This window comes from Schistocerca americana, chromosome 1, assembly GCF_021461395.2.
Source record: "Schistocerca americana isolate TAMUIC-IGC-003095 chromosome 1, iqSchAmer2.1, whole genome shotgun sequence".
Classification (NCBI taxonomy): domain Eukaryota; kingdom Metazoa; phylum Arthropoda; class Insecta; order Orthoptera; family Acrididae; genus Schistocerca; species Schistocerca americana.
The window spans coordinates 702,952,475-702,976,774 of record NC_060119.1 but is presented as its reverse complement, the minus strand read 5'-3'; the positions used below and the strand labels follow the sequence as shown (position 1 = coordinate 702,976,774).

The 24,300-nt window shown below is 43.1% G+C and overlaps 1 protein-coding gene across 2 annotated transcripts in view; it reads left to right on the top strand.

The window, feature by feature from the left end:
- LOC124609627 (flightin) overlaps positions 1-24,300 on the top strand; it is a 63,753-nt gene that overhangs the window by 9,614 nt on the left and 29,839 nt on the right. The window contains exon 2 of one of the 2 annotated variants that reach the window (XM_047140088.1): positions 14,464-14,636. The exons of the other annotated variant lie outside the window; for it this stretch is intronic. Within the exon in view, the coding sequence (XP_046996044.1) occupies positions 14,588-14,636 (49 nt within the window). The 5' untranslated portion in view covers positions 14,464-14,587. The remainder of the gene's footprint in view (positions 1-14,463; positions 14,637-24,300) is intronic. 2 annotated transcript variants of the gene reach the window in all.

The following is a 24,300-nucleotide window of genomic DNA, read 5'->3' as shown; positions in this document are numbered from 1 at the left end:
AAGTGAATGAAGATTATTTTTGACATTATGACTCAATCAGCCTGATTTCGATGGTCTTTGTTTCCTCAAATCAGCTGAGGCGGATGGCGAGCTGTCAATTAAACGAGACCTCAGCCAATTTCCCTCCTCGCACTTGCCTGTTATTACTGCGTCTCTTGTGACCTCCATGTCGGTGGGGCCTTAAAAGCTACTCTCCCATCAGAACTTTTTCTGCTTCCAATGTATATCTCGTGTAAGGAGTATAAGGGCAAAGTAAAACAGGGGTATAAAGGCAATCATTCTCTCCCGCTCCATTTGCGAGTATAACAGGGAATGGAATGACTAGCAGTGGTACAAAGTACCCTCCGCTATGCATAGTATAGTGGTTTTCAGAAGTTATATGTTGATATAGACATAACTTCAGCAGAATGTGACAAACAATGTAACAAAACATGTCGAACATCCAGATAATCATTTATGTACTGTATGGTTCAAATGGTTCAAATGGCTCTGAGCACTATGGGACTCAACTGCTGAGGTCATTAGTCCCCTAGAACTTAGAACTAGTTAAACCTAACTAACCTAACGACAGCACAAACATCCATGCCCGAGGCAGGATTCGAACCTGCGATCGTAGCGGTCTTGCGGTTCCAGACTGCAGCGCCTTTAACCGCACGGCCACTTCGGCCGGCTACTGTATGGTGATTCAAGACACATTCATAGAATTTGTCGACCTGGAAAAAGTGTTCGACAACGTAAATAAGTGCAAAATATTCGACTTTTGAGAAAAATAAGGGTAAATCAAGTGGTTCAAATGGCTCTGAGCACCATGAGACTTAACATCTGAGGTCATCAGTCCCTTAGAACTTAAAACTACTTCAGCCTAACTAACCTAAGGACATCACACACATCCATGCCCGAGGCAGGATTCGAACCTGCGACCGTAGCGGTCACGCGGTTCCAGACTGGAGCGCCTAGAACCGCTCGGCCACACCGGCCGGCAAAATAAGGGTAAGCTACACGGAAAGTGGGTAGTACACAACATGTACGAGAACCAAGAGGGAAAAAGTAAGAATGGAAGACCAAGCAAGAAGTACCCCGATTAAAAAGGATGTAAGACGGGGATGTAATACGAGGGCCGTTCAGAAAGTAACCTCCGGTTGATTTAAAAAAATACACCAAGTTAAATAAAAATATTTTAATATATACATCTTACAACTACATCTTTGCACTATTTTTCTACATAGTCTCCATAGCGATTGAGGCACTTATCGTATCTCTTCACAAGCTTTGAAATTCCTTCTGCATAAAAATCACCCGCTTGTGCCTGGAGCCAGCCTGTGACCGCATCTTTGAGCTCTTCGTCGTCATCAAACCACTGTGACCCGAGCCATTTCTTCAAATGCATGAAGAGATGATAATCACTTGGCGCCAGGTCTGGGCTGTAAGGTGGATGGTTGATAACGTCCCACTCGAAGGACTCAAGAAGGGCCGTTGTTCTGCGAGCAGAGTGAGGACGGGCGTTATCGTGCGGAAAAACGATACCGGAAGTCAGCATACCACGGCGTTTGTTCTGTATAGCCCGTCGTAACTTTTTTATTGTTTCACAGTACACGTCTTGATTAATGGTCGTACCCAACACCCCTTTGGCATCCCAAAACACCGTTGCCATCAGTTTTCTGGCAGAAAAATCTTGCGAGGCTTTTCTTGGTTTGGTAGGCGAATTTGAATGTGCCCACATCTTTGATTGTTCTTTTGTCTCAGGGTTCACGTACTTAATCCAGGTTTCGTCACCGGTCACGATTCTGTTTAACAATGGTTCTCCTTCGTCCTCATAACGTGACAGAAAGTCTAATGCAGAGGCCATTCTTTGAGTTTTGTGGTGCTCGGTAAGAATTTTGGGCACCCATCGTGCACAGAACTTATGGTAACCCAATCTTGCTGTCACTATCTCGTACAAGAGAGTCTTAGAAATCTGTGGAAAACCAGTAGACAACTCCGACATTGAGAAACGTCGATTTTCACGAACTTTTGCATCAACTGTCTGAACGAGTTCGTCAGTCACCAATGATGGTCTACCACTCCTCTCTTCATCATGAACGTTTTCTCGTCCACTTTTAAATAAACGTACCCATTCACGGACTACTCCTTCACTCATAACTCTTGGTCTGTACACGACACAAAGTTCACGATGAATAGCTGCTGCAGAATATCCTTTGGCTGTAAAAAACCTTATGACAGCACACACTTCACATTTGGCGGGGTTTTCTATTGCAGCACACATTTCAAACTGCCACAAAAACTATACTAGCGCAGGTACGACGTTCACTCGACCACGGCTTGATGCCGACTGACCCGTTGAGTGCGTGAACGCACAGATGGCATCGCTACTCCCCCCACAACCCGCACTGTGACCAATCGGAGGTTACTTTCTGAACCGCCCTCGTATTTTGCCCCTGCTCTTCAGTCTATATGACGAAGAAGCAATAACGGAAATAAAAGAAAGGTTCAAGAATGGGATTAAAATTCAAAAAATGGTTCAAATGGCTCTGAGCACTATGGGACTTAATTGCTGAGGTCATCAATCCCCTAGAACTTAGAACTACTTAAACCTAACTAACCTAAAGACATCACACACATCCATGTCCGAGGTAGGATTCGAACCTGCGACCTTAGCGGTCGCGTGGTTCAGAGGCTAAGGCGGTTTTGTGACCGTGTTGGCTGCAGATTCCTTGACTTGCGCCATAGGGTGGTGGGGTTTCGGGTTCCGCTGAATTGGTCAGGAGTTCACTACACTCAGCTGGCGGCTACACGGGTAGCGGAGGCTGTGTGGCGTGGACTGGGCGGTTTTTTAGGTTAGAAGGCCTGGGGAAAGTACGGAGTGCGCTGCAATCTCAAAGGGTGCATGGCAAATACAGGACGTACTTGGATCAAGGAACAGTCGGAATTGTAATTGCAAATTGTTGTAGTTGTGCTGGGAAAGCCTCTGAGCTTCAAGCGCTAATAGAAAGCACAGAAGCTGAAATCGTTATAGGTACATAAAGCTGGCTAAAGCCTGAAATAAGTTCTGCAGAAATTTTTACGAAGTCTCAGACGGTGTTCAGGAAAGATAGATTAGGCGGAATTGGTGGTGGAGTGTTTGTGTCTGTCATTAGTGGTTTATCTTGTAGTGAAGTCGAAGCAGATACTCCGTGCGAATTGGTATGGGTGGAGGTTATACTTAACAGCCGAAGTAAGTTAATAATTGGTTCCTTCTACCGACCCCCAGAGTCCGATGATATAGTTGCTGAACAGTTCAGAGAAAATTTGAGTCACGTAACAAACAAATACCCCACTCATATGGTTATAGTTGGTGGGGACTTCAACCTTCCCTCGACATGTTGGCAAAAATACTTGTTCAAAACCGGTGGTAAGCAGAAAACATCTTCCGAGATTGTCCTAAATGCTTTCTCCGAAAATTATTTCGAGCAGTTAGTCCACGAACCAACGCGAATTGTAAACGGTTACGAAAACACACTTGACCTCTTAGCCACAAACAATCCAGAGCTAATAGAGAGCATCATGACTGATACAGGGATTAGTGATCACAAGGTCATTGTAGCTAGGCTCAATACCGTTTCTTCCAAATCCACCAGAAACAAACGCAAAATAATTTTATTTAAAAAAGCGCATAAAGTGTCACAAGAAGCCTTCCTAAGAGACAATCTCCATTCCTTCCGAACTGACTATGCAAATGCAGACGAGATGTGGCTCAAATTCAAAGATATAGTAGCAACAGCAATTGAGAGATTCATACCTCATAAATTGGTAAGAGATGGAACTGATCCACCATGGTACACAAAACAGGTCCGAACGCTGTTGCAGAGGCAACGGAAAAAGCAAGCGAAGTTCAGAAGAACGCGAAATCCCGAAGATCGGCTAAAATTTACAGACGCGCGAAATGTGGCACGGACTTCAATGCGAGATGCCTTTAATAGGTTCCACAACGAAACATTGTCTCGAAATTCTGGTCGTATGTAAAGTACACAAGCGGCAAGACGCAGTCAATACCTTCGCTGCGCAGTGCCGATGGTACTGTTACCGAAGACTGTGCCGCTAAAGCGGAGTTATTGAGCGCAGTTTTCCGAAATTCCTTCACCAGGGAAGACGAATGGAATATTCCAGAATTTGAAACGAACAGCTGCTAGCATGAGTTTCTTAGAAGTAGATACGTTAGGGTTTGTGAAGCAACTCAAATCGCTTGATACGGGCAAGTCTTCAGGTACAGATTGTATACCGATTAGGTTCCTTTCAGATTACGCTGATACAATAGCTCCCTACTTAGCAATCATATACAACCGCTCGCTCACTGATAGATCTGTACCTACAGATTGGAAAATTGCGCCGCGCGGGTTAGCCGAGCGGTCTGAGGCGCTGCAGTCACGGACTGTGCGGCTGGTCCCGGCGGAGGTTCCCTCGGGCATGGGTGTGTGTGATTGTCCTTAGGATAATTTAGGTTAAGTAGTGTGTAAGCTTAGGGACTGATGACCTTAGCAGTTAAGTCCCATAAGATTTCACACACATTTGAACATTTGGCCCCAACTGTACTGTGCTGCATGGTGTCGTTGTTGCAAAGATGGACCTCGCTATGGACGTTGGGAGTGAAGTTGCGCATCATGCGCAGGTCGCACCAGTGTTTAAGAAGGATAGTAGGAGTAATCCATCGAACTACAGACCTATATCATTGACGTCGGTTTGCAGTAGGGCTTTGGAGCATATATTGTATTCAGACATTATGAATCACCTCGAAGGGAACGATCTATTGATACGTAATCAGCATGGTTTCAGAAAACACCGTTCTTGTGCAACGCAGCTAGCTCTTTATTCGCACGAAATAATGGCCGCTATCGACAGGGGATCTCAAGTTGATTCTGTATTTCTAGATTTCCGGAAAGCTTTTGACACCGTTCCTCACAAGCGACTTCTAATCAAGCTACAGGGTTATGGGGTATAGTCTCAGTTGTGCGACTGGATTCATGATTTCCTGTCAGGAAGGTCTCAGTTCGTAGTAATAGACGGCAAATCATCGAGTAAAATTGAAGTGATATCAGGTGTTCCCCAGGGAAGCGTCCTGGGACCTCTGCTGTTCCTGATCTATATAAATGACCTGGGTGACAATCTGAGCAGTTCTCTTAGGTTGTTCGCAGATGATGCTGTAATTTACCGTCTAGTAAGGTCATCCGAAGACCAGTATCAGTTGCAAAGCGATTTAGAAAAGATTGCTGTATGGTATGGCAGGTGGCAGTTGACGCTAAATAACGAAAAGTGTGAGGTGATCCACATGAGTTCCAAAAGAAATCCGTTGGAATTCGATTACTCTATAAATAGTACAATTCTCAGGGCTGTCAATTCAACTAAGTACCTAGGTGTTAAAATTACGAACAACTTCAGCTGGAAAGACCACATAGATAATATTGTGGGGAAGGCGAGCCAAAGGATGCGTTTCATTGGCAGGACACTTATAAGATGCAACAAGTCTACTAAAGAGACAGCTTACACTACACTCGTTCGTCCTCTGTTAGAATATTGCTGCGCGATGTGGGATCCTTACCAGGTGGGATTGACGGAGGACATTGAAAGGGTGCAAAAGAGGGCAGCTCGTTTTGTATTATCACGTAATAGGGGAGAGAGTGTGAAAGATGAAATGACCGAAATATTAAGCCTGTCATGTATAAATAAAATCTGTAGTGCAACATCTTACGGAAAAATTTGTGGAAAGGTCTTATGGGACCAAACTGCTGAGGTCATCGGTCCCTAAGCTAACATAGTATTTAAGCTAACTTACGCTAAGGACGACACACACACCCATGCCCGAGGGAGGACTCGAACCTCCGACGGGGGGAGCCGCGCAGACCCCGCGGCTACCCCGCGCGGCTAACATCTTATGATTCTACATGAACGCCAGAACGTATGTTTTAGGAACAGTTTTCATTATTACGCACCTAGCATACAAACGTTCGTTTTTGTATCCTCTAATTCTTCACTTCTGTACGATTCAAACAATAATGGCATACTTAAAAAACCATTATATTCCCAGGAATGGAAATCGAATGCGCGACCGTCGAGAAATGAGGCAGCGGCGTAACGATAGACCACGAAGGCCGGTTGGAGCCGAGACCTGTGTTATGAAAAGTTTCCATGCCCACTTGGTAAATGGTGGCCTACTGACCACGCTCTGTTTCAAACAGCACATTCACGTGCCTGCAGGATGTTCAAAACCTCCACAATAAAATTAAAAGGACTTACCATAGGCAAAGAATAAGTAACCAATTCATATGCTACGTACTTTGTTCTGGAGTTTTGCACGTCTGAAATGTGCAAGGCAACGGAGGTGTAATCGTATGAGATGGCAGCCATTAAACTTCAAATGTACGTTTACGGATACAAAGTTAAAAAAAATGGCCACTGTGTAAGAGTTTTATGATCCTACTTAACTTCTCACATTCTTTCGCGTAAGAATATCTAAAGAATGTCGTGTCTAAGACTCCACTTGACGCCAAACAGAAACTTACTGTTTGGATATTTGCTTATCTTCAAGAAATACACAACACTTGAACATTAGAAAGAGTGCGATAATCACTACCACAAAAGTGAAATCAAGTCTAGGACTGACAGCACAGGCACCCTCTGCGAACCGTGCCAAAAAGACCCGACGAAGGAAAGCGATATTCTGTTGACACAGTAGACTCGCCTACCGATAACCTTATTCTCGTAACGTTATCAACGAAACCATAAAATCCAATGAACATATTACCGGTGTACTGATTCTAGCTATCTTTATATGAACCCAGTAGAATTTAATCTACCCACTTTGAAATACACTCCTGGAAATGGAAAAGAGAACACATGGACACCGGTGTGTCAGACCCACCATACTTGCTCCGGATACTGCGATAGGGCTGTACAAGCAATGATCACACGCACGGCACAGCGGACACACCAGGAACCGCGGTGTTGGCCGTCGAATGGCGCTAGCTGCGCAGCATTTGTGCACCGCCGCCGTCAGTGTCAGCCAGTTTGCCGTGGCATACGGAGCTCCATCGCAGTCTTTAACACTGGTAGCATGCCGCGACAGCGTGGACGTGAACCGTATGTGCAGTTGACGGACTTTGAGCGAGGGCGTATAGTGGGCATGCGGGAGGCCGGGTGGACGTACCGCCGAATTGCTCAACACGTGGGGCGTGAGGTCTCCACAGTACATCGATGTTGTCGCCAGTGGTCGGCGGAAGGTGCACGTGCCCGTCGACCTGGGACCGGACCGCAGCGACGCACGGATGCACGCCAAGACCGTAGGATCCTACGCAGTGCCGTAGGGGACCGCACCGCCACTTCCCAGCAAATTAGGGACACTGTTGCTCCTGGGGTATCGGCGAGGACCATTCGCAACCGTCTCCATGAAGCTGGGCTACGGTCCTGCACACCGTTAGGCCGTCGTCCGCTCACGCCCCAACATCGTGCAGCCCGCCTCCAGTGGTGTCGCGACAGGCGTGAATGGAGGGACGAATGGAGACGTGTCGTCTTCAGCGATGAGAGTCGCTTCTGCCTTGGTGCCAATGATGGTCGTATGCGTGTTTGGCGCCGTGCAGGTGAGCGCCACAATCAGGACTGCATACGACCGAGGCACACAGGGCCAACACCCGGCATCACGGTGTGGGGAGCGATCTCCTACACTGGCCGTACACCACTGGTGATCGTCGAGGGGACACTGAATAGTGCACGGTACATCCAAACCGTCATCGAACCCATCGTTCTACCATTCCTAGACCGGCAAGGGAACTTGCTGTTCCAACAGGACAATGCACGTCCGCATGTATCCCGTGCCACCCAACGTGCTCTAGAAGGTGTAAGTCAACTACCCTGGCCAGCAAGATCTCCGGATCTGTCCCCCATTGAGCATGTTTGGGACTGGATGAAGCGTCGTCTCACGCGGTCTGCACGTCCAGCACGAACGCTGGTCCAACTGAGGCGCCAGGTGGAAATGGCACGGCAAGCCGTTCCACAGGACTACATCCAGCATCTCTACGATCGTCTCCATGGGAGAATAGCAGCCTGCATTGCTGCGAAAGGTGGATATACACTGTACTAGTGCCGACATTGTGCATGCTCTGTTGCCTGTGTCTATGTGCCTGTGGTTCTGTCAGTGTGATCATGTGATGTATCTGACCCCAGGAATGTGTAAATAAAGTTTCCCCTTCCTGGGACAATGAATTCACGGTGTTCTTATTTCAATTTCCAGGAGTGTATGATTCACTGTAAGACATGAGCTCCTTCATTAAAAAATAAATGAGCGAGTAAGTAGACGAGAGAGAGAGAGAGTGTGTAAAAAGAGAGAGAGAGAGAGTTACTCGCAGAGATCTGGCGTCCTATGTAACCTGCCCCAAATTCTTAGGGCAGCAGGTCCTAAACTGTCAACCTTAAGGTAAGGGAGTGGTGGTCAGAAATAAATATTTAATTTTTGTTGACTTACCAATGTACATTTTATAGGAACTCTTGAGAATGATGACGGGCATTCTCAGACTATGTACCTTTCACTCTCTCAAATATGCTTGTTATCTGTTGTACAGTGAGAGAAGCAGGTAGGATTCTGTTAACCAGCTCACCTTCAGTTTCTACTGCAGTTTTGCGTGGCAAAGATTTCGTGAAATCCCACAGGAAATAAATCTATAGGTGTGAGTCCCGTCGATCGCACTTACTACGGGATAGGATTTTCCTTATCTGCTGTTCAGGTACTCATGTACAATAATTTGTGGTATAATGGTACACCGATGTGTCGAAACCACGAGCTCTCGCATATAACCAGCGGTACAATCACTATCTACTGTAACAGAGCATCTCGACTGAACACCGGGTAACTGTCCGCCCCTGGTAGCTGAGTGGTTAGCGTGACGAAATGTCATGCCAAAGGGCCCTTGTTCGATTCCCGGCTGGGTCGGAGATTTTCTCCGCTCAGCGACTGGGTGTTGTGTTGTCCTTATCATCATCATTTCATCCTCATCGACACGCAAGTCGCCGAAGTGGCGTCAACTCGAAAGACTTGCACCAGGCGAACGGTCTACCCGACGGGAGGCCCTAGCCACACGGCATTTCCATTTACTGGGTAACTTGCACCTTTCAAACAGGGCAGCAACAAATACTTGATCTCTTGGAATTTCAGCCCACATGTCGATACAGAATCACATTCAGTGGTTTAAGGCAAGTCTCATTATTCCCGACAAGGCTTTTACGTTGGATGGAATACAGTGTGGTTATAACTAAACTTTCTTTACTTGAGAGGGCTCCATTAAAAACGAGTGATCGTAGGATAATGAAACTTTGCGAAAAGATTTATAAGGGCATTCGGAAGAGAAATAACGAATCAAAGACTGAAAGAGACAGATTTTAATTTCCATATAAAAGGGTAACATTTTTTAATTGCGTATCTTGTTTACGTTCCACGTTACAAACGTTGTTCAGTATGACGACCATCTGCATACACGACAGCCTGGAACCGCACTAGAGACCAAAAAAAAAAAAAAAAATGGTTCAAATGGCTCTGAGCACTATGTGACTTAACATCTGAGGTCATCAGTCCCCTAGCACTTAGAACTACTTAAACCTAACTAACCTAAGGACATCACACACATCCATGCCCGAGGCAGAATTCGAACCTGCGACTGTAGCGGTCACGCGGTTCCAGACTGAAGCGCCTAGAACCGCACGGCCACACCGGCCGGCGCACTAGAAGCAGTTTCACAATCGTTCGCAGCACTTTTCCAACAGTGGACCGTCGAATGTTCAGCTGCAGTGACACAGCTCGAGCACTGCTTGAAGATGGCAGATTGCGTCCATGGCAACAGTAACTTTTTCAACAATTTGTAGCGCAAATGGTCGTCGGCCTCTCCCAGCAGGAGCAATTCTCAAGTCACCATTTAATTCGAACTTCTGAATCATTTTCTTCAACTCCGGTGGAGAAAGAGGACCTCTCCGTGTTCCTTTAGTGTGTCAATATTCGCAAAGAGCAAAAACGCTATTGCTGTTGTTTTTATAGAACAGCTTTACGAGTAATGCCCTACTCATCTTGTCCAGACGCATGTTGACTGTCTGCAGCTGTAATGCATTGGTGCTTGTTTTTCAACTTTACGTCGGCCTATCGGTACCTGCGCCTAACAGCAAGTCATGACACTAACACTACCGACAACGCAAATCGTGCAGCGCAGTCTGAACACCATGCTTATAAAGCGGGGGAACCATACGGTAGTTTGCCGTCTAAACTGGCTAAAGCAGCGAAAGCTCAATTATAATCACTGTGTACTATCATGGTTGAAAGAGGTCTCACTGTGAAGGATGCGAACTGCAAGGGTTGGCTAGTTAATTTGGGGAAGAAAGGACCAAACAGCGAGGCATCGGTCCCATCGGATTAGGGAAGGAAAGGGTTCAAATGGTTCAAATGGCTCTGAGCACTATGGGACTTAACATCTACGGTCATCAGTCCCCTAGAACTTAGAACTACTTAAACCCAACTAACCTAAGGACATCACACAACACCCAGCCATCACGAGGCAGAGAAAATCCGTGACCCCGCCGGGAATCGAACCCGGGAACCCGGGCGTAGGAAGAAGGAAAGGGAAGGGATTCAGCCGTGCACTTTCAAAGGAACCATCCCGGTATTTGCCTGATGCGATTTAGGAAAATCACGGAAAACCTAGCCGGCCGAAGTGGCCGTGCGGTTAAAGGCGCTGCAGCCTGGAACCGCAAGACCGCTACGGTCGCAGGTTCGAATCCTGCCTCGGGCATGGATGTTTGTGATGTCCTTAGGTTAGTTAGGTTTAACTAGTTCTAAGTTCTAGGGGACTAATGACCTCAGCAGTTGAGTCCCATAGTGCTCAGAGCCATTTTTTGAACGGAAAACCTAAATCAGGATGGCTGGAGACGGGTTTGAGCCGTAGTCCTACCAAACGCGAGTCCAGTGTGCTAATAACTGCGCCACCTCGCTCGTTCTGCAGGAAGTCTGCCAACGCAATATTTCACCGGGTAATTTGCTGACAGAATTGAATACTGGGATCAAAATGATCTGGACCCATAGCTTGGACACTTTCTTTATTATAGGTGTGAGATTACTATTCCATTTATGTTATCTACAACGCCATAGGGTTTAGGACCATCTCATCATATTCTATTGCGCGAACAATTCTTTATCGAGAACTTCGGAAACCCATCTATGACTTGAACTAGTTTCTCGTAAGTCTCCATCCACGGCGATGAATTCCTTGCGAGTTCCACGACGGCTGCTGTGAAATTTTCCTCTGCGTTCGATGAGCTTCTAGAGTACTACATCCTCCTTCTCCATACCTTAAAGGCACATTTGCAGGTGCTTGTAACAAATAACCCTCTATCTGTGACAACGAGTCATAAACTGTGAACAGTGGTAAACTCCGCCATGGTCACATCTCAGAGGACTGTGCATCGTTTTTCAAAGAGGCACACCAACATTAACATGGCAAACAGGTTTTGGTTATGAAATACAAGCAGTTTGTAAACACATGTCTCGTATGGCCTGAATATTCATTTCCAAACGTTGAGCCCTTACATTAAAATATTCAGTTCAGCATTCTCTTACTGTATGCGTAATTTTGACCCTAAAGCGTTGTGACATCATTTATAAAAGCTATATCGGGAAAATTTGCCCATACATCTATATTTACAATACTATTCGAGCCGTTTTCTGCTACTCGATGGATGTACTTGAATCCTTTAAAAAATCTTGTAGAACTGAGACAACGGCACGTGGCACAAGACATAAAAACAGGAAAGCGTGATCAGTACAGATTTTTACTTACGCAATCAACACAACGTACGAAATGTTTATATCATGTATTTCCTCTCATAATCTCTTCCATAAAAGTTGTCTGTGTTTATATTTAAATGACAACGTGGATGAAGTATCAATACCATATCTTTTACTCGTCAACAAATAAACCTGTGTGACAGTTGGTTGAAAGCGCTTAGGTCTCGCATTTAATCTGTGTTTTCAGATTTCATAGATTTAAATCATTCCCAGCTCGAATTAAACTGATTCAACTGGTGATAATTTCGATGGTGTTTGTTTATAAATTCTCGGACAAAGACTTCAGCATAGCTTATTAGCGATATCTTTTCGTCGCTAATTATTGTGAATGTGAATTCCCTCATTAAATATGCTGTGCCAGTATATCTAGAATAACGTTACTTTATAGAATACCGAATGCACAAACGAAACACACATAATTTACATCTCACGATTCGTAACTAGGATATGACAGAACTTCAGTTCTTCCTGTTTTTACCAATAAATACATTTCCCATATACAGGAGTAAGTACAAAGAGCTCATTCTCTTATATAATTACATTTCAGATACGTAACTAAATGCAGAAAAAATTTTGTGATGAACTAAATGCAGAAAAGACAGTCGCTGTATGCTCCCCTTTGAATTTCTTAGTTAACAAGAAAGCATGTAAGGTCACAGATATTGAAACCCATAAGTGTTAGTTTTGAATGCCAAAGATATTTAATGTAAGGTATCGACTGATGGTCTCTGAACACCTCTGAACGAAATAGTTTATTTCTTGTGAACATAAGATCTTCGCTTGTTACTGCAGTTGCAACTATGTTGCAACGTCTTGTTTCGGGAGTGAAAAACGAAGACTAGCTGCTTCCATCAACAATTCTGCATCAAACATAATGAATATTCGAATAAAAGACACGACAGCCATCGTTATAAAATGTCCAACATCCAACATCTTTAACAAACTCTATTAGAATCTGTGATCATAATGTATGTGGTCGCATACGCATTCTCGATAACTGTGAGTACTAAAGGCTAACATTTGCAGTAGAGTAATAGCCTACGACTAATCCAAAACGTGACACGAAAGGATGTTACCGAAAAATCATGACAAGCGGTTAATTTCAACCGGCTACATGCACATAAACACAGGGCTCGCTCAGAGCGGCGGGAAACACGAATATCCTCAACTCTGCTCTCAAAAACTTTATCCGTTCTGTGCACACACTGCGCGTGCACTGACACTCCCAAGCAAATAATAAAAACAATAAATACATCACAGAAGAGATGCCCATTTTTTACAATTTCAACTGCTGTGGCATGCTCATCGTAGTGAATATGATGTCTGCACACTTGATCTTCAGCATTTCAGCAACCTAGAACGTTATGCGCATGCTTTTACGATTTATTCCTGTTCGGGAACTCAGTCATATAGGCGGTAAGTCACAAATAAATTTCTTTTGTGCTAGATAATATACATAATTAATATTACGAATGACACTACCACTAAAATGTAGATCAGGTATCCAAAATTACATTGCTGTAAATGTAGATGTCAAAGTTGCTAAAACGCGTCATCTTTGTTGAGAACCGTAATTTCTGTGGCAATTTCTCTTGCTTTGAACACAGAACGATGCAGTCGCAGCCGTTCTAGAATATCAAGTACGGAGGGAAACGTTCTTCCCTTCAACTGACGCACAATAACAAGAAAATAAGATATCTCGCACTTGCAGGAAAAATAAATATTAAAATAGTATGAAAGAGAAAAAAATCACTGGACCCCAAGGAATATCTCTTCGATGCTATATTAATTAAAGGAAAGAACTTTTTTCCCTTCTAGCAGCGATTTATCGCCTGTTACTAGAGCAACAAAGAGTTTGAAACGGTGGAATAAGGCACAGATCGTTACTGTCTTCGACAGCTACGTAACTGTAGTTCTAGGTCGCTAATGTTAACATGTTGTAGAATAATAAATCACATGCCTGCACGCGTGTAATGACTAGTGGACATCAATACACTCCTTTGTAGGAATTACTACGGTTTTCGTATATTGCGGAGAAGCTGACTGCTAAATTTTCGAGAGTGTGCCTTCCCAGAAGAGTCCGTCAAAATCTTACTTCTTCCTACATATATCTCACAGGGGGAATGGCAGTGGTACACCACAACAGATAAAGGATGTACGTTCCACCACACATCGCTAATTGGGATGCAGAGCATACCTGTATATATAAACTTCCGCAGTTTCTATATCGATGAGGTTGAAAGAATGTTAATGAGAGAAGTGAACAGTGCCCATACGGGACCACTTTGCGCTCAGAACCATATCAAGTCGAACTAAAAAGCTATTCACTGTTCTCTTAATCGCTACCTGTAACAGTTGAACTTTTTAATTTACATCCTCTTGCCAATTTACTTCAAATAAACCCAATCTCACTACATTTTGATTTTAATGGACAAAATATTATCTTGTGTTATACCTGAGTACTGATATTAACCTTTCAATCATTAACTTTTTATTAGCGTAGATAGTAATCCGATACCTGATACCTTCTATCAAAAATTAGAGTAGAAAGTGCTCTTTACTTGTTTTCATTTTATGACAGTGTCTAATATTTTATTTTATTTAAACCTGCCATGTTACAGATGAGTAGTTAAAATTATACCTTACATAGCATGGATCCCACTCCCATGTGTAACCTGTGCACTTCATGAATGGACACAGCAAGATACAATTTTATAGCACTACCTTGGATTAACAAAATTTGCCATGGAATACGCATGCGTTTGCAGCGGTTACAGTACAAATATTTACAACGGTGAGTTGAGAATGCGTAAGTGTATGATTGGCATGTTAATATAAAAACTTAACATCAACACAATGTGTTCTTAATGAATTTACCGAATGTCCTTTTTTTTTCACTCACTTAACGGTGTACAGGACTCTGTGTCTAACCCTCTTGCTTTTGTGTGCAAGCGAACAGTTTCCTTTTACTGGTTTATTTCATTTTGTAATATAAAGGTAGATATTGTAACTGTAATTAATATTTTTTGTACTAATTTATTTTTATTGCAAATTTATTGTCATACATTTAACTAATTATTCTCCTATTCATAATTTAATTTAAATTTTTCATGTGATGTAGACGTTGCGAAAGTCATAACATCAGCAACTGTAATCGCTGATTATTCGAAAAGATAAAATAGGAAAGGAAGATCACCCTTGTTAGACCGTAGATAAAGAAATGAAGAGCCGTTTGGAACATAAAACTCCAGAGCTGTCTTTATTTTGATTCAAATAATGCAGTCACAGTAGGAGCAAAACGCTTTTATAGTTGAATTCTCAAACACAAGGGTAAAAAAACACTTGCAGAGAGAATATTCTAACATGGATTATAAAATTTAAGACAGGACTCGTGGCGGAGAAGCGTCAGAGATTTCATGGTACAGCGTTAATCAACGAAGAAGGCGCACAGTAAAGAACGACAAAATATCAAATGCTTTTCGTCTTGTTTGTATATTTTGTTAATCGGTTGGTTATTGCATTGTCAAGTCAATTGTGGTTTTGAAATGTTTTGAGTAAAGAATCCACAGGTAATGCGGCCTCTTAGAACTATGTCCTACAATCGTTCTGAGGTACAACAAAAAACAGCTCATTTTTTTCCGGAACGTGAAGTAAGAAATCTCAAACATGAAACGAGGGAATATTACTATGGGCTCATAAAGTGTGTTATACATCCATTTTCATCTGTATAAGTAGCTAACATGTCTGATACATGCGTACCTTACACATACGTACCGTAAAATCTCTTTGCCGCCTATTCGTTACAGACATGCGAGTGATGTAACGAACACTCGAAAAGAATTTAGAATTATGATATGATTTTGAGTAGTTCTAAAATATAGTTAAAGCATTTTCCATCTTTTATTGGAGCAGATACACTATTAGCCGCAACCAGTCATTAAGGAGCTCAATCTGACGTTTTTATACGTATCTTGCATTATAATAGATATCATTTGATTTGTAATCGAATTTCGGAGAAATGCACGAACACACGAGGCAATACTGACCCTACGTGTTATCTTAGAAGATAAGTTAAGGAAAGGCAAACCTACGTCATAGCATTTACAGACGAAAGATTTTGACAGTGTTGACTGGAATATTCTCTTTGAAATTCTGAAGGTGGCAGGGGTTAAATACAGAGAGCGAAAGGCTATTTACAACTTGTACAGAAAGCGAACGGCAATTATAAGAGTCGAAGTGCACGGAAGGTAAGTCGTGGTTGAGAAGGGAGTGAGACAGGGTTGTAACCTATCCCCGATGTTATTTAATCTGCATATTGAGCAAGCATTGAAATAACCAAAAGACAAATTTGGAACAGGCATTAAAGTTCAGAGAAAAGTAAAAAAAAAATCGAGGTTTTCTGACGTCATTATAATTCTGTCAGAGACAGTAAAGGACTTAAAAGAACAGTTCAATGGAATGGACACTATCTTGAAACGAGGATATAAGGTGAACATCAACAAAAGCAAAACGAGAATAATGGAATGTAGTCGAATTAAATCAGGTGACACTGAGGGAATTAGGTTAGGAAATGAGACACTTAAAGCAGTGGATGAGTTTTGCTATTTGGGGAGCAAAATAACTTATGATGGTCAAAGTAGAGAGGATGTAAAATGTAGACTGTCAATGGAAACGTAAGCATTTCTGAAGAAGAGCAATTTGTTAACATCGAGTATAGATTTAAGAGTCAGGAAGTCTTTTCTGAAAGTATTTGTATGGAGTGTAGCCATGTGTGGAAGTGAAACATGAACGATGAATAGTTTAGACAAGAAGACAATAGAAGTTTATAAATTTGGTGCTACAGAAGAATGTCGGAGATTAGATGAGTAGATAACGTTAAGTAATGAGGAGTTACTGAACAGAATGAAAAATTTAGTACTGAAGGGAAGTTTGGGGAGTAAAAATAGTAGAGGGAGACCAAGAGATGACTACAGAAAGCAGGTTCAGAAGGATGTAGATTGCAGTAGTTGTTTGGAGATGAAGAGGCTTGCTCACGATAGAGTAACATAGAGAGCTGCATCAAACCAGTCTTCGGACTGAAGACCACAGCAACAACAATTGAAAAGCAATGTGCAAGAACAAAACATAAAAGCACAACAATTTATATTATATAGAAATGTTGAGTGCTACACTTCAGAATCAAATTAAAATTCCACGACAGTAAAACAACAAGAAGTATCTCAACAAAGGCAGGTGATGAACAGATTCCCATTGGAAAAAGCAGATATCCTAAAAGATATCCCTGTCTTTATTAATAATACTGTTAAAAAAACAAATGGAGATAGATTATATTTTAAGGTCATTACATCGGAGAAATAGTTGAGTGGGAGAATCGAAGTTGGATTTGCCTGCAGTGATTTCAGTAAAATGAAATCAGGGTAACCGGACGGGCGTTTCAATTCCACCGCATTCCAGTACAAAGCTTCCGGTTTCCTTCTTTTTTTTTCAAAATTAGAATTCATCACCTAATGAGTCAAATACTTCACATAGATCTTTTGTGTGACGCCAGTTTTAACTGCTCTGTCTCTAGCTGCGTTCTGGAGGAAATGCACTTGAAAAATCGCTGCAGAGTATACTTTTTCATCATGCTACGAATTCGTATCAGAGATCATCACCACCTCACGTAATCTGAAAAATGTTATCAACAGCATATTGTAGTTACAAAGGACTATCGTAGTTAGCAATGGTCAACCTGATGATATTTGAACATTTTCACAGTTAGATGTCTTTCCGTTTCAGTTAACGTGCCCACCACTTTTTTGCAAAGATGGTTACTAATACTACACGTATTTCCTCGGTTACGTCTTTGCATTCCGAAGTCACACATCAACTGCCTTGAAAAAGAAGCACTGTAACCCAGCCAACCATGAAGCTAGTTCACAGCAGTTCCAAAAGAAAAACGCCTATTCCCACCTGTAACGACTCGGTTCTCTTCTCTCTCAGAAAAGACTGTGGTAATAGACTGAAATTGTTGCTTTGTAAATAATCTCACTTTACTTCTATTACTAACATTTCTCGTCTTTGGCCAGGGTTGGACTAAAGTAAGATTTTGGTTCAGCGTGACAAAAAACTTCGATAGAAGTATGATTTCTATCTTCAACATCCTAAAAGTTTAATTGGGAGCCGGTTATGTTGAAAACAGCATTATTTTAGAAAATGCCTTAAAGCCCTAGAACTGCGCTCAGTTAGCTACCTATAATTCGAGATATTTATTGTTGAATGTTTAATGCAGGCCATTTGCAAGGTAAGAATGTTCACCATTCTGGTACTATTTGGTCTGTAGGACATTCAGCTGTTGCATATCTCCTAATATCGTTAGCAATCAATACCAATCCTCCTACCTGAATAATGGAATTAGGTATGCTAAATTCCTTGTAATAAGAACTATGGTTTCTAATCCAGTCATGTTTTTCGTAACATGGTCTCAACTCCCTCCTGCAATACAGTTAATTACCTCATCTTTGGCAAAGTGTAACAAATTTTTGATACTTGGTAATCCATTCATTTAGACTCGCGGAAAGTATACGATCTGCAAGAACCCCCAAACGACAGTTTGTAGAGGGATATAGGGGCGGCAAACCTGTGGGGGGGTTATGAAGTATTTTTAATTATTTTGAAGCCGGAAGGCGACTGGTACGTAGCCATAATAAACATCCAGCTCCAACCCTGTTAAAAACCTACATAATACCGACTTTTAAACCGTTTTTGTAAGAAAAGCAAATGCCTATATTTTATTTTTTCATTTCCCTGAGAGCTAGAGATGGGGAGGGGGGCGCCCTCTTCTCCCCTTGCCCCAGGGTATGGGCACACTTTCCGATCTGTATGGGTCATCACAAAATGATCGCCATAGACACAAAATTCGTTCATTGCGGTAATCCAGTCACTTAGTGATCCTCGTTCAAGGAAAGGAACTGAGACACACGTGGGCACTGCTGGTACACAAATTTTCGATGACGGAAAAGTTGTGAAACAGTACCGCTACCTCTTATCGGGGCAGACAACTACCATTAATGTTAGCCCACTCTACTTGCTTAGTTGTGGGTCGCCACGCTGTGGCGCTTGTTAACAATACAGCTAACAGGAGCCACGAGCGTAATGCAGATATGCAGCTCTGACATGGGCAGGTAGACGGCAGTACTTTCAGATTTAGTCCGGGTTTGTAATCAATGAGCATAAACGAAACCAAAATGATGTCACCCAAGGTTGTCTTTAGGCCACCAATGTATAAGCTACGCATATATAATCAAACATTAGAAAATCCAGGTTCGAACATCAATTATATAAGGAAAAGACAGACTGAGACAGGCACAACTAAAAGACACTTCCACATTAGCTTTCGGACACAACCTTCGTCAGAAAAGAAAACACACACACTTTCACTCACACAAGAAAGCACATCGCACACACGCACACACACACACACACACACACACACACGACCGCCAACTCCGACAGTTAGGAAATGATAACTTCTTACAGAGATAAAAATGGATGTATAACACATTTACTGAGTCCATATAAGTGCTAGGATATGTTTCCAATCCATTCACGCACGAAGCGCAATATGAATGCTTAAAGACCTCTGTGAGCAATATAATTACCGTTATGTCTTCTCGGTTCCTACGGGAAAATACCAGGTGAAAAAGTCAGTATAAATTTGAAAACTTAATAAACCACGGAATAATGTAGATAGAGAGGTAAAAATTGACACACATGCTTGGAATGACATGGGGTTTTATTAGAACCACATCATATTGCTAGACGCGTGAAAGATCTCTTGCGCGCGTCGTTTGGTGATGATCGTGTGCTCAGCCGCCACTTTCGTCATTCTTGGCCTCCCAGGTCCCCATACCTCACTCCGTGTGATTATTGGCTTTGGGGGTACCTAGAGTCGCAAGTGTATCGTGATCGACAGACATCTCTAGGGATGCTGAAAGACAACATCCGACGCAAATGCCTGACCATAACTCCGGACATGCTTTACAGTGCTGTTCACAACTTTATTCCTCGACTACAGCTATTGTTGAGGAATGATGGTGGACATATTGAGCATTTCCTGTAAAGAACATCATCTTTGCTTGTCTTACTTTGTTATGCTAAATATTGCTATTCTGATCAGATGAAGCGCTATCTGTCGGACATTTTTTGAACTTTTGTATTTTTTTTTTTTCTAATAAACCCCCATGTCATTCCAAGCATGTGTTTCAATTTGTACCTCTCTATCTACATTACTCCGTGATTTATTCAGTTTTCAAATTTATACTGACTTTTTGATCACCTGGTACATAGAGGACTATAGTACATTCCTAGATCTCTCACTACACTGAGTTTCTTCAAACACTGTAAGGAGGCTTAGTTGACGACTGTTTTAACCTTTTATCATTTCAGGCTCTTCAGAATTTCGCCAGCAACAAACCCGTACCAATCTTCCTTTCTTTGGATATGTTCATTATCCCCGGTTAATTTTATTTTGAATGAGTCCCACACTCTTCTTCAATATCCTAGGATGGCTTTGCTGAGTGATTACGTTTTGCCAGTATCCTACCAATGAAACAAAGCCTTCCACCTGGTTTACGTACGACTTGCCCTACGCTACTAGTGTGTTACCCATTCTTTGAAATTCTAACACCCAGATATTTGTATGAGTTGACCGATTCCAGTTATGACTCGGTGATAAAATCTTTACACCACTTTGAATATCTGTGTTGCTTTTTTTTCAGACAGTACTACATTATGATAAATGCGTCGTCAACGGAAAGTTTGAGATTGCTATTAACATTGTCTGGAAGGTCATTAATGTACAGCATGAATAGTATAAATGCATCATCAACGGAAAGTTTGAGATTACTATTAACATTGTCTGCAAGGTCATTAATGTACAGCATGAATGGCAAGGGTCCCAACCCACTTCCTGATGTACACGTGAATACGTTTCTGCATCTCTCAATGACTCCCCGTGCAAGATAATAAGCTGTCTCCTCCCTACCAAGAAGTCCTGTATCCAGTCGCAAATTCCGCTTGATACCCCATATGATCGTACTTTCCTTTCTAAGCGTTGATGTGATACTGTATCAAATGTTTTTCGGAAGTCAAGAAATACTGTATCTACCTGATTACATGGATCCGTGGGTTTCAGGAAGTCGTCTGTGACCACTGAGAGATCGGTTTCGTCAAACACATATGGGCTGTAGCTTCTGCACCGCATAGTAAGGAGCAATTCTGGTTGGAATGGCTGCCCACTGATTGTTGTATTCCAGTATTGAACTGACACACAACTTGCTGCACTGCATCCGTTTTACCTGCAGTTGAAACCCGCGATAGTCGACGATTTCCCCCGTCAGGACACATTTCAAAGCCACTTGACCGTGGCAGCAAAAGTTTTTCCGACTCGAGGTATTCGCAATACGTTCATCAGTTGTCGCCACGTCAAAAGCATAGAGTCTGCCCCCCTTAGGACATAAAGATCCCATGCATAGAGTGCTAGTGATATCATTGCGACCAAATGTCTTGAAATCGCCTAAGTGAATTCAAATCTTTTACTCTAAAGTACTGGCAGTAAATGTAACCACCAAAGTAATGACGCAGATTCGCTGTTCACGCACTCTCAAATCACAAATATCAAAAACTTCAACCAAGAGCGATAGATACTGGCACAAACAGGGCGACTGTCACTTAGACTGATATTAGCAACTAGAAATTAGCAATGACAATATTAACTTCCTCACAGACAAAGGCTTTGGCAAGTAGAAGATCTCCTCCGACTTTTGCCACCTAAGGAAGGAATGAAGGAAGAAGGGAGGGAGGGAATATTACAGTTTAGCGTCTCGTGGCGATAAGGTCATATGAGACAGACTTCACGTTCGGATTGGGTAAGGACAAGGAAGGAAATCTGCTGTGACCTTTCAATGGAACCATCCCAGATGTCATATTAATCGATGTAGGGGAAAAAAGAAAATTTAAATTTGAGTCACTGGACTAGAATTTTAACCTTACTACTCCCGTTTGCAAGCCAATGGATTAACTGTGCTGCCCAAGATGACTGACGAGCAAATGACAAGATAGATGGAAACTGCTGGAGATTTGACTGATCGAGGTCACCTACCGAAATCCGTCCTTTATGCAAACCATCACCTCAGGGGGTGTGGATGGATGGTACGGGTGTGATACAGAGTTCACACCACCATTAATGGAATGGTATTTATTGAAACTCCTAAGACCTTAATATACTCTAAGGCAAGAAAAAAAAACGACGAGGGACAGACGCAGAATTATCTGAATGGGACTGAAATCGATAGATGTGAAGTACATGTACAGACAAACAAATGAGTAATTTCAGAAAAATTGGATGATTTATTCCAGAGAAAGAGCTTCACAAATTGAGCAAGTGAAGGAGGCGTTGGTCAACCTCTGGCTCTTATGCAAGCAGTTATTCGGCTTGGCATTGACTGATAGATTTGTTGGATGTCCGCCTGAGAAACATTGCGCCAAATTCTGCCCAATTGGCGAGTAGGATAGTCAAAATCCCGAGATGGTTGGAAGGCCCTGCCCATAATGCTCCTAGCATTCTCAATCTGGGAGAGATCTGGCGACCTTGCTGGCAGGGTTCGGCAAGCAAGAAGACAAGCAGTAGACACTCTCGTCATTGTCGGGCGAGCATTATCTTCCTGAAATGTAAGTCAAGGACGACTTGCCATGAAGGGCTACAAAACAGGGAGTAGAATATCGTCGACGTACCGCTGTGCTGTAGGGGTACAGTGAATGACAACCAAAGGTTTCTACTATGATAAGAAATGGCACCCCAGACCATTACTCCTAGTTGTCGAGCTTTATGGTGGGTGACAATCAGGTTGGTGTCCCACCGCTGTCCAGGGCGTCTCCAGACATGTCTTCGGCCTGGAATCTCATTGACTGGAGTAGAGTTGTCTTCGGTGATGAGTCCCGATTGGAACTGAGCCCTGATGACCAGAAAAGACGTGTCTGGAGACGCCCTGGACAGCGGCAGGATACCAACCTGATTGTCACCCACCATAAGGCTCGACAACTAGGAGCTGTGCGTCGTTGTTGTTGTTTTTCCAGCTTTGAATGTACAATCACCGCTGACAGTGCAAGATAATGGCATCGTTGAGCGATGTTTTCGACAGCAACTGGTTGATCAAAAGAAAATTTTTGGTTATTATTCTTGAATATCAAACTATCAAAGTTAAGTATTATGAGATGGGTTAGAAACAGCCTCTGTCAGACACCTTGCGGGTTACGTCAGAGTGAAATAGGACTATAGGACTGGAAAGTGGCGTCTATCTCACGATACAAGCCACCAGCTCACCCACTATGATCCACATTCACAAGTAAGCTCAGCAGTCAAAACAGTACTCACCCTCTTACAACAAAACACGAGTGACTTTGGACCACTGTAGATAATGTAGCAGTGGGTCATTCGACCTTTTACCGCTTACGTAAGTTATGTCAGTAATGTGGTGTGGGCCCGCCCAACTAGCCGCGCGGTCTAACGCGCTGCTTCCCGAGCGGGAAGGCGTGCCAGTCCCGGGCACGATTTGTGTCGAGGTCCAGTGTGCCGGCCAGCCTGTGAATGGTTTTTAAGGCGGTTTCCCATCTGCCTCGGCGAATGCGGGCTGGTTACCCTTATTCCGCCTCAGTTACAGTATGTCAGGGATTTACCCTTATCACGCCTCAGTTACAGTATGTCAGGGACTGCTGCACAAACACTGTCTCCACTTACGCGTACACCTTAATTACTCTATCAAGCAAACATTTGGGGTTACATTTGTCTGGTATAGGACGTTCCTGGATGGGGTCCACTGGGGGCCGAATCGTACAATAACCCAGTGTTCGGTGTGCGGCGGCGGCGAGGTGAGTGGACTGCTGTGGCCTATTGTGGGGGTGTGGACCACTGACGCTATGGCGGGTCGAAGCCTCTCCGTCGTTTCTAGGTCCCCGGCTCCATACGCAATACACAATGTGGTGTGGTGTGTACGAGCCAGTCAACTGTTTGTAATTAATGCAGTAAGATGAATCTATGTAGAGATGTGACAGAATGGCAGAAAGGAGCTGTCATGTTTGGTTGTGTCCAAGACCACACCGAGAATGAAGTTGCCCGATTTGCTGGTGTATCAAGGCGGACTGTCCAACGTGTCTACAAGAAATGGTGTACACTCACAGACACGTAACTCGGCGTCAGAGCGGTGCTTGCAAGCAGATCCCAACCGAAAGGGATCCGAGACTTGTGTCACACCTTGTCAATAACAAAATGGTTCAAATGGCTCTGAGCACTATGGGACTTAACATCTTAGGTCACCAGTCCCCTAGAACTTAGAACTACTTAAACCTAACTAACCTAAGGACATCACACACATCCATGCCCGAGGCAGGATTCGAACCTGCGACCGTAGCAGTCCCGCGGT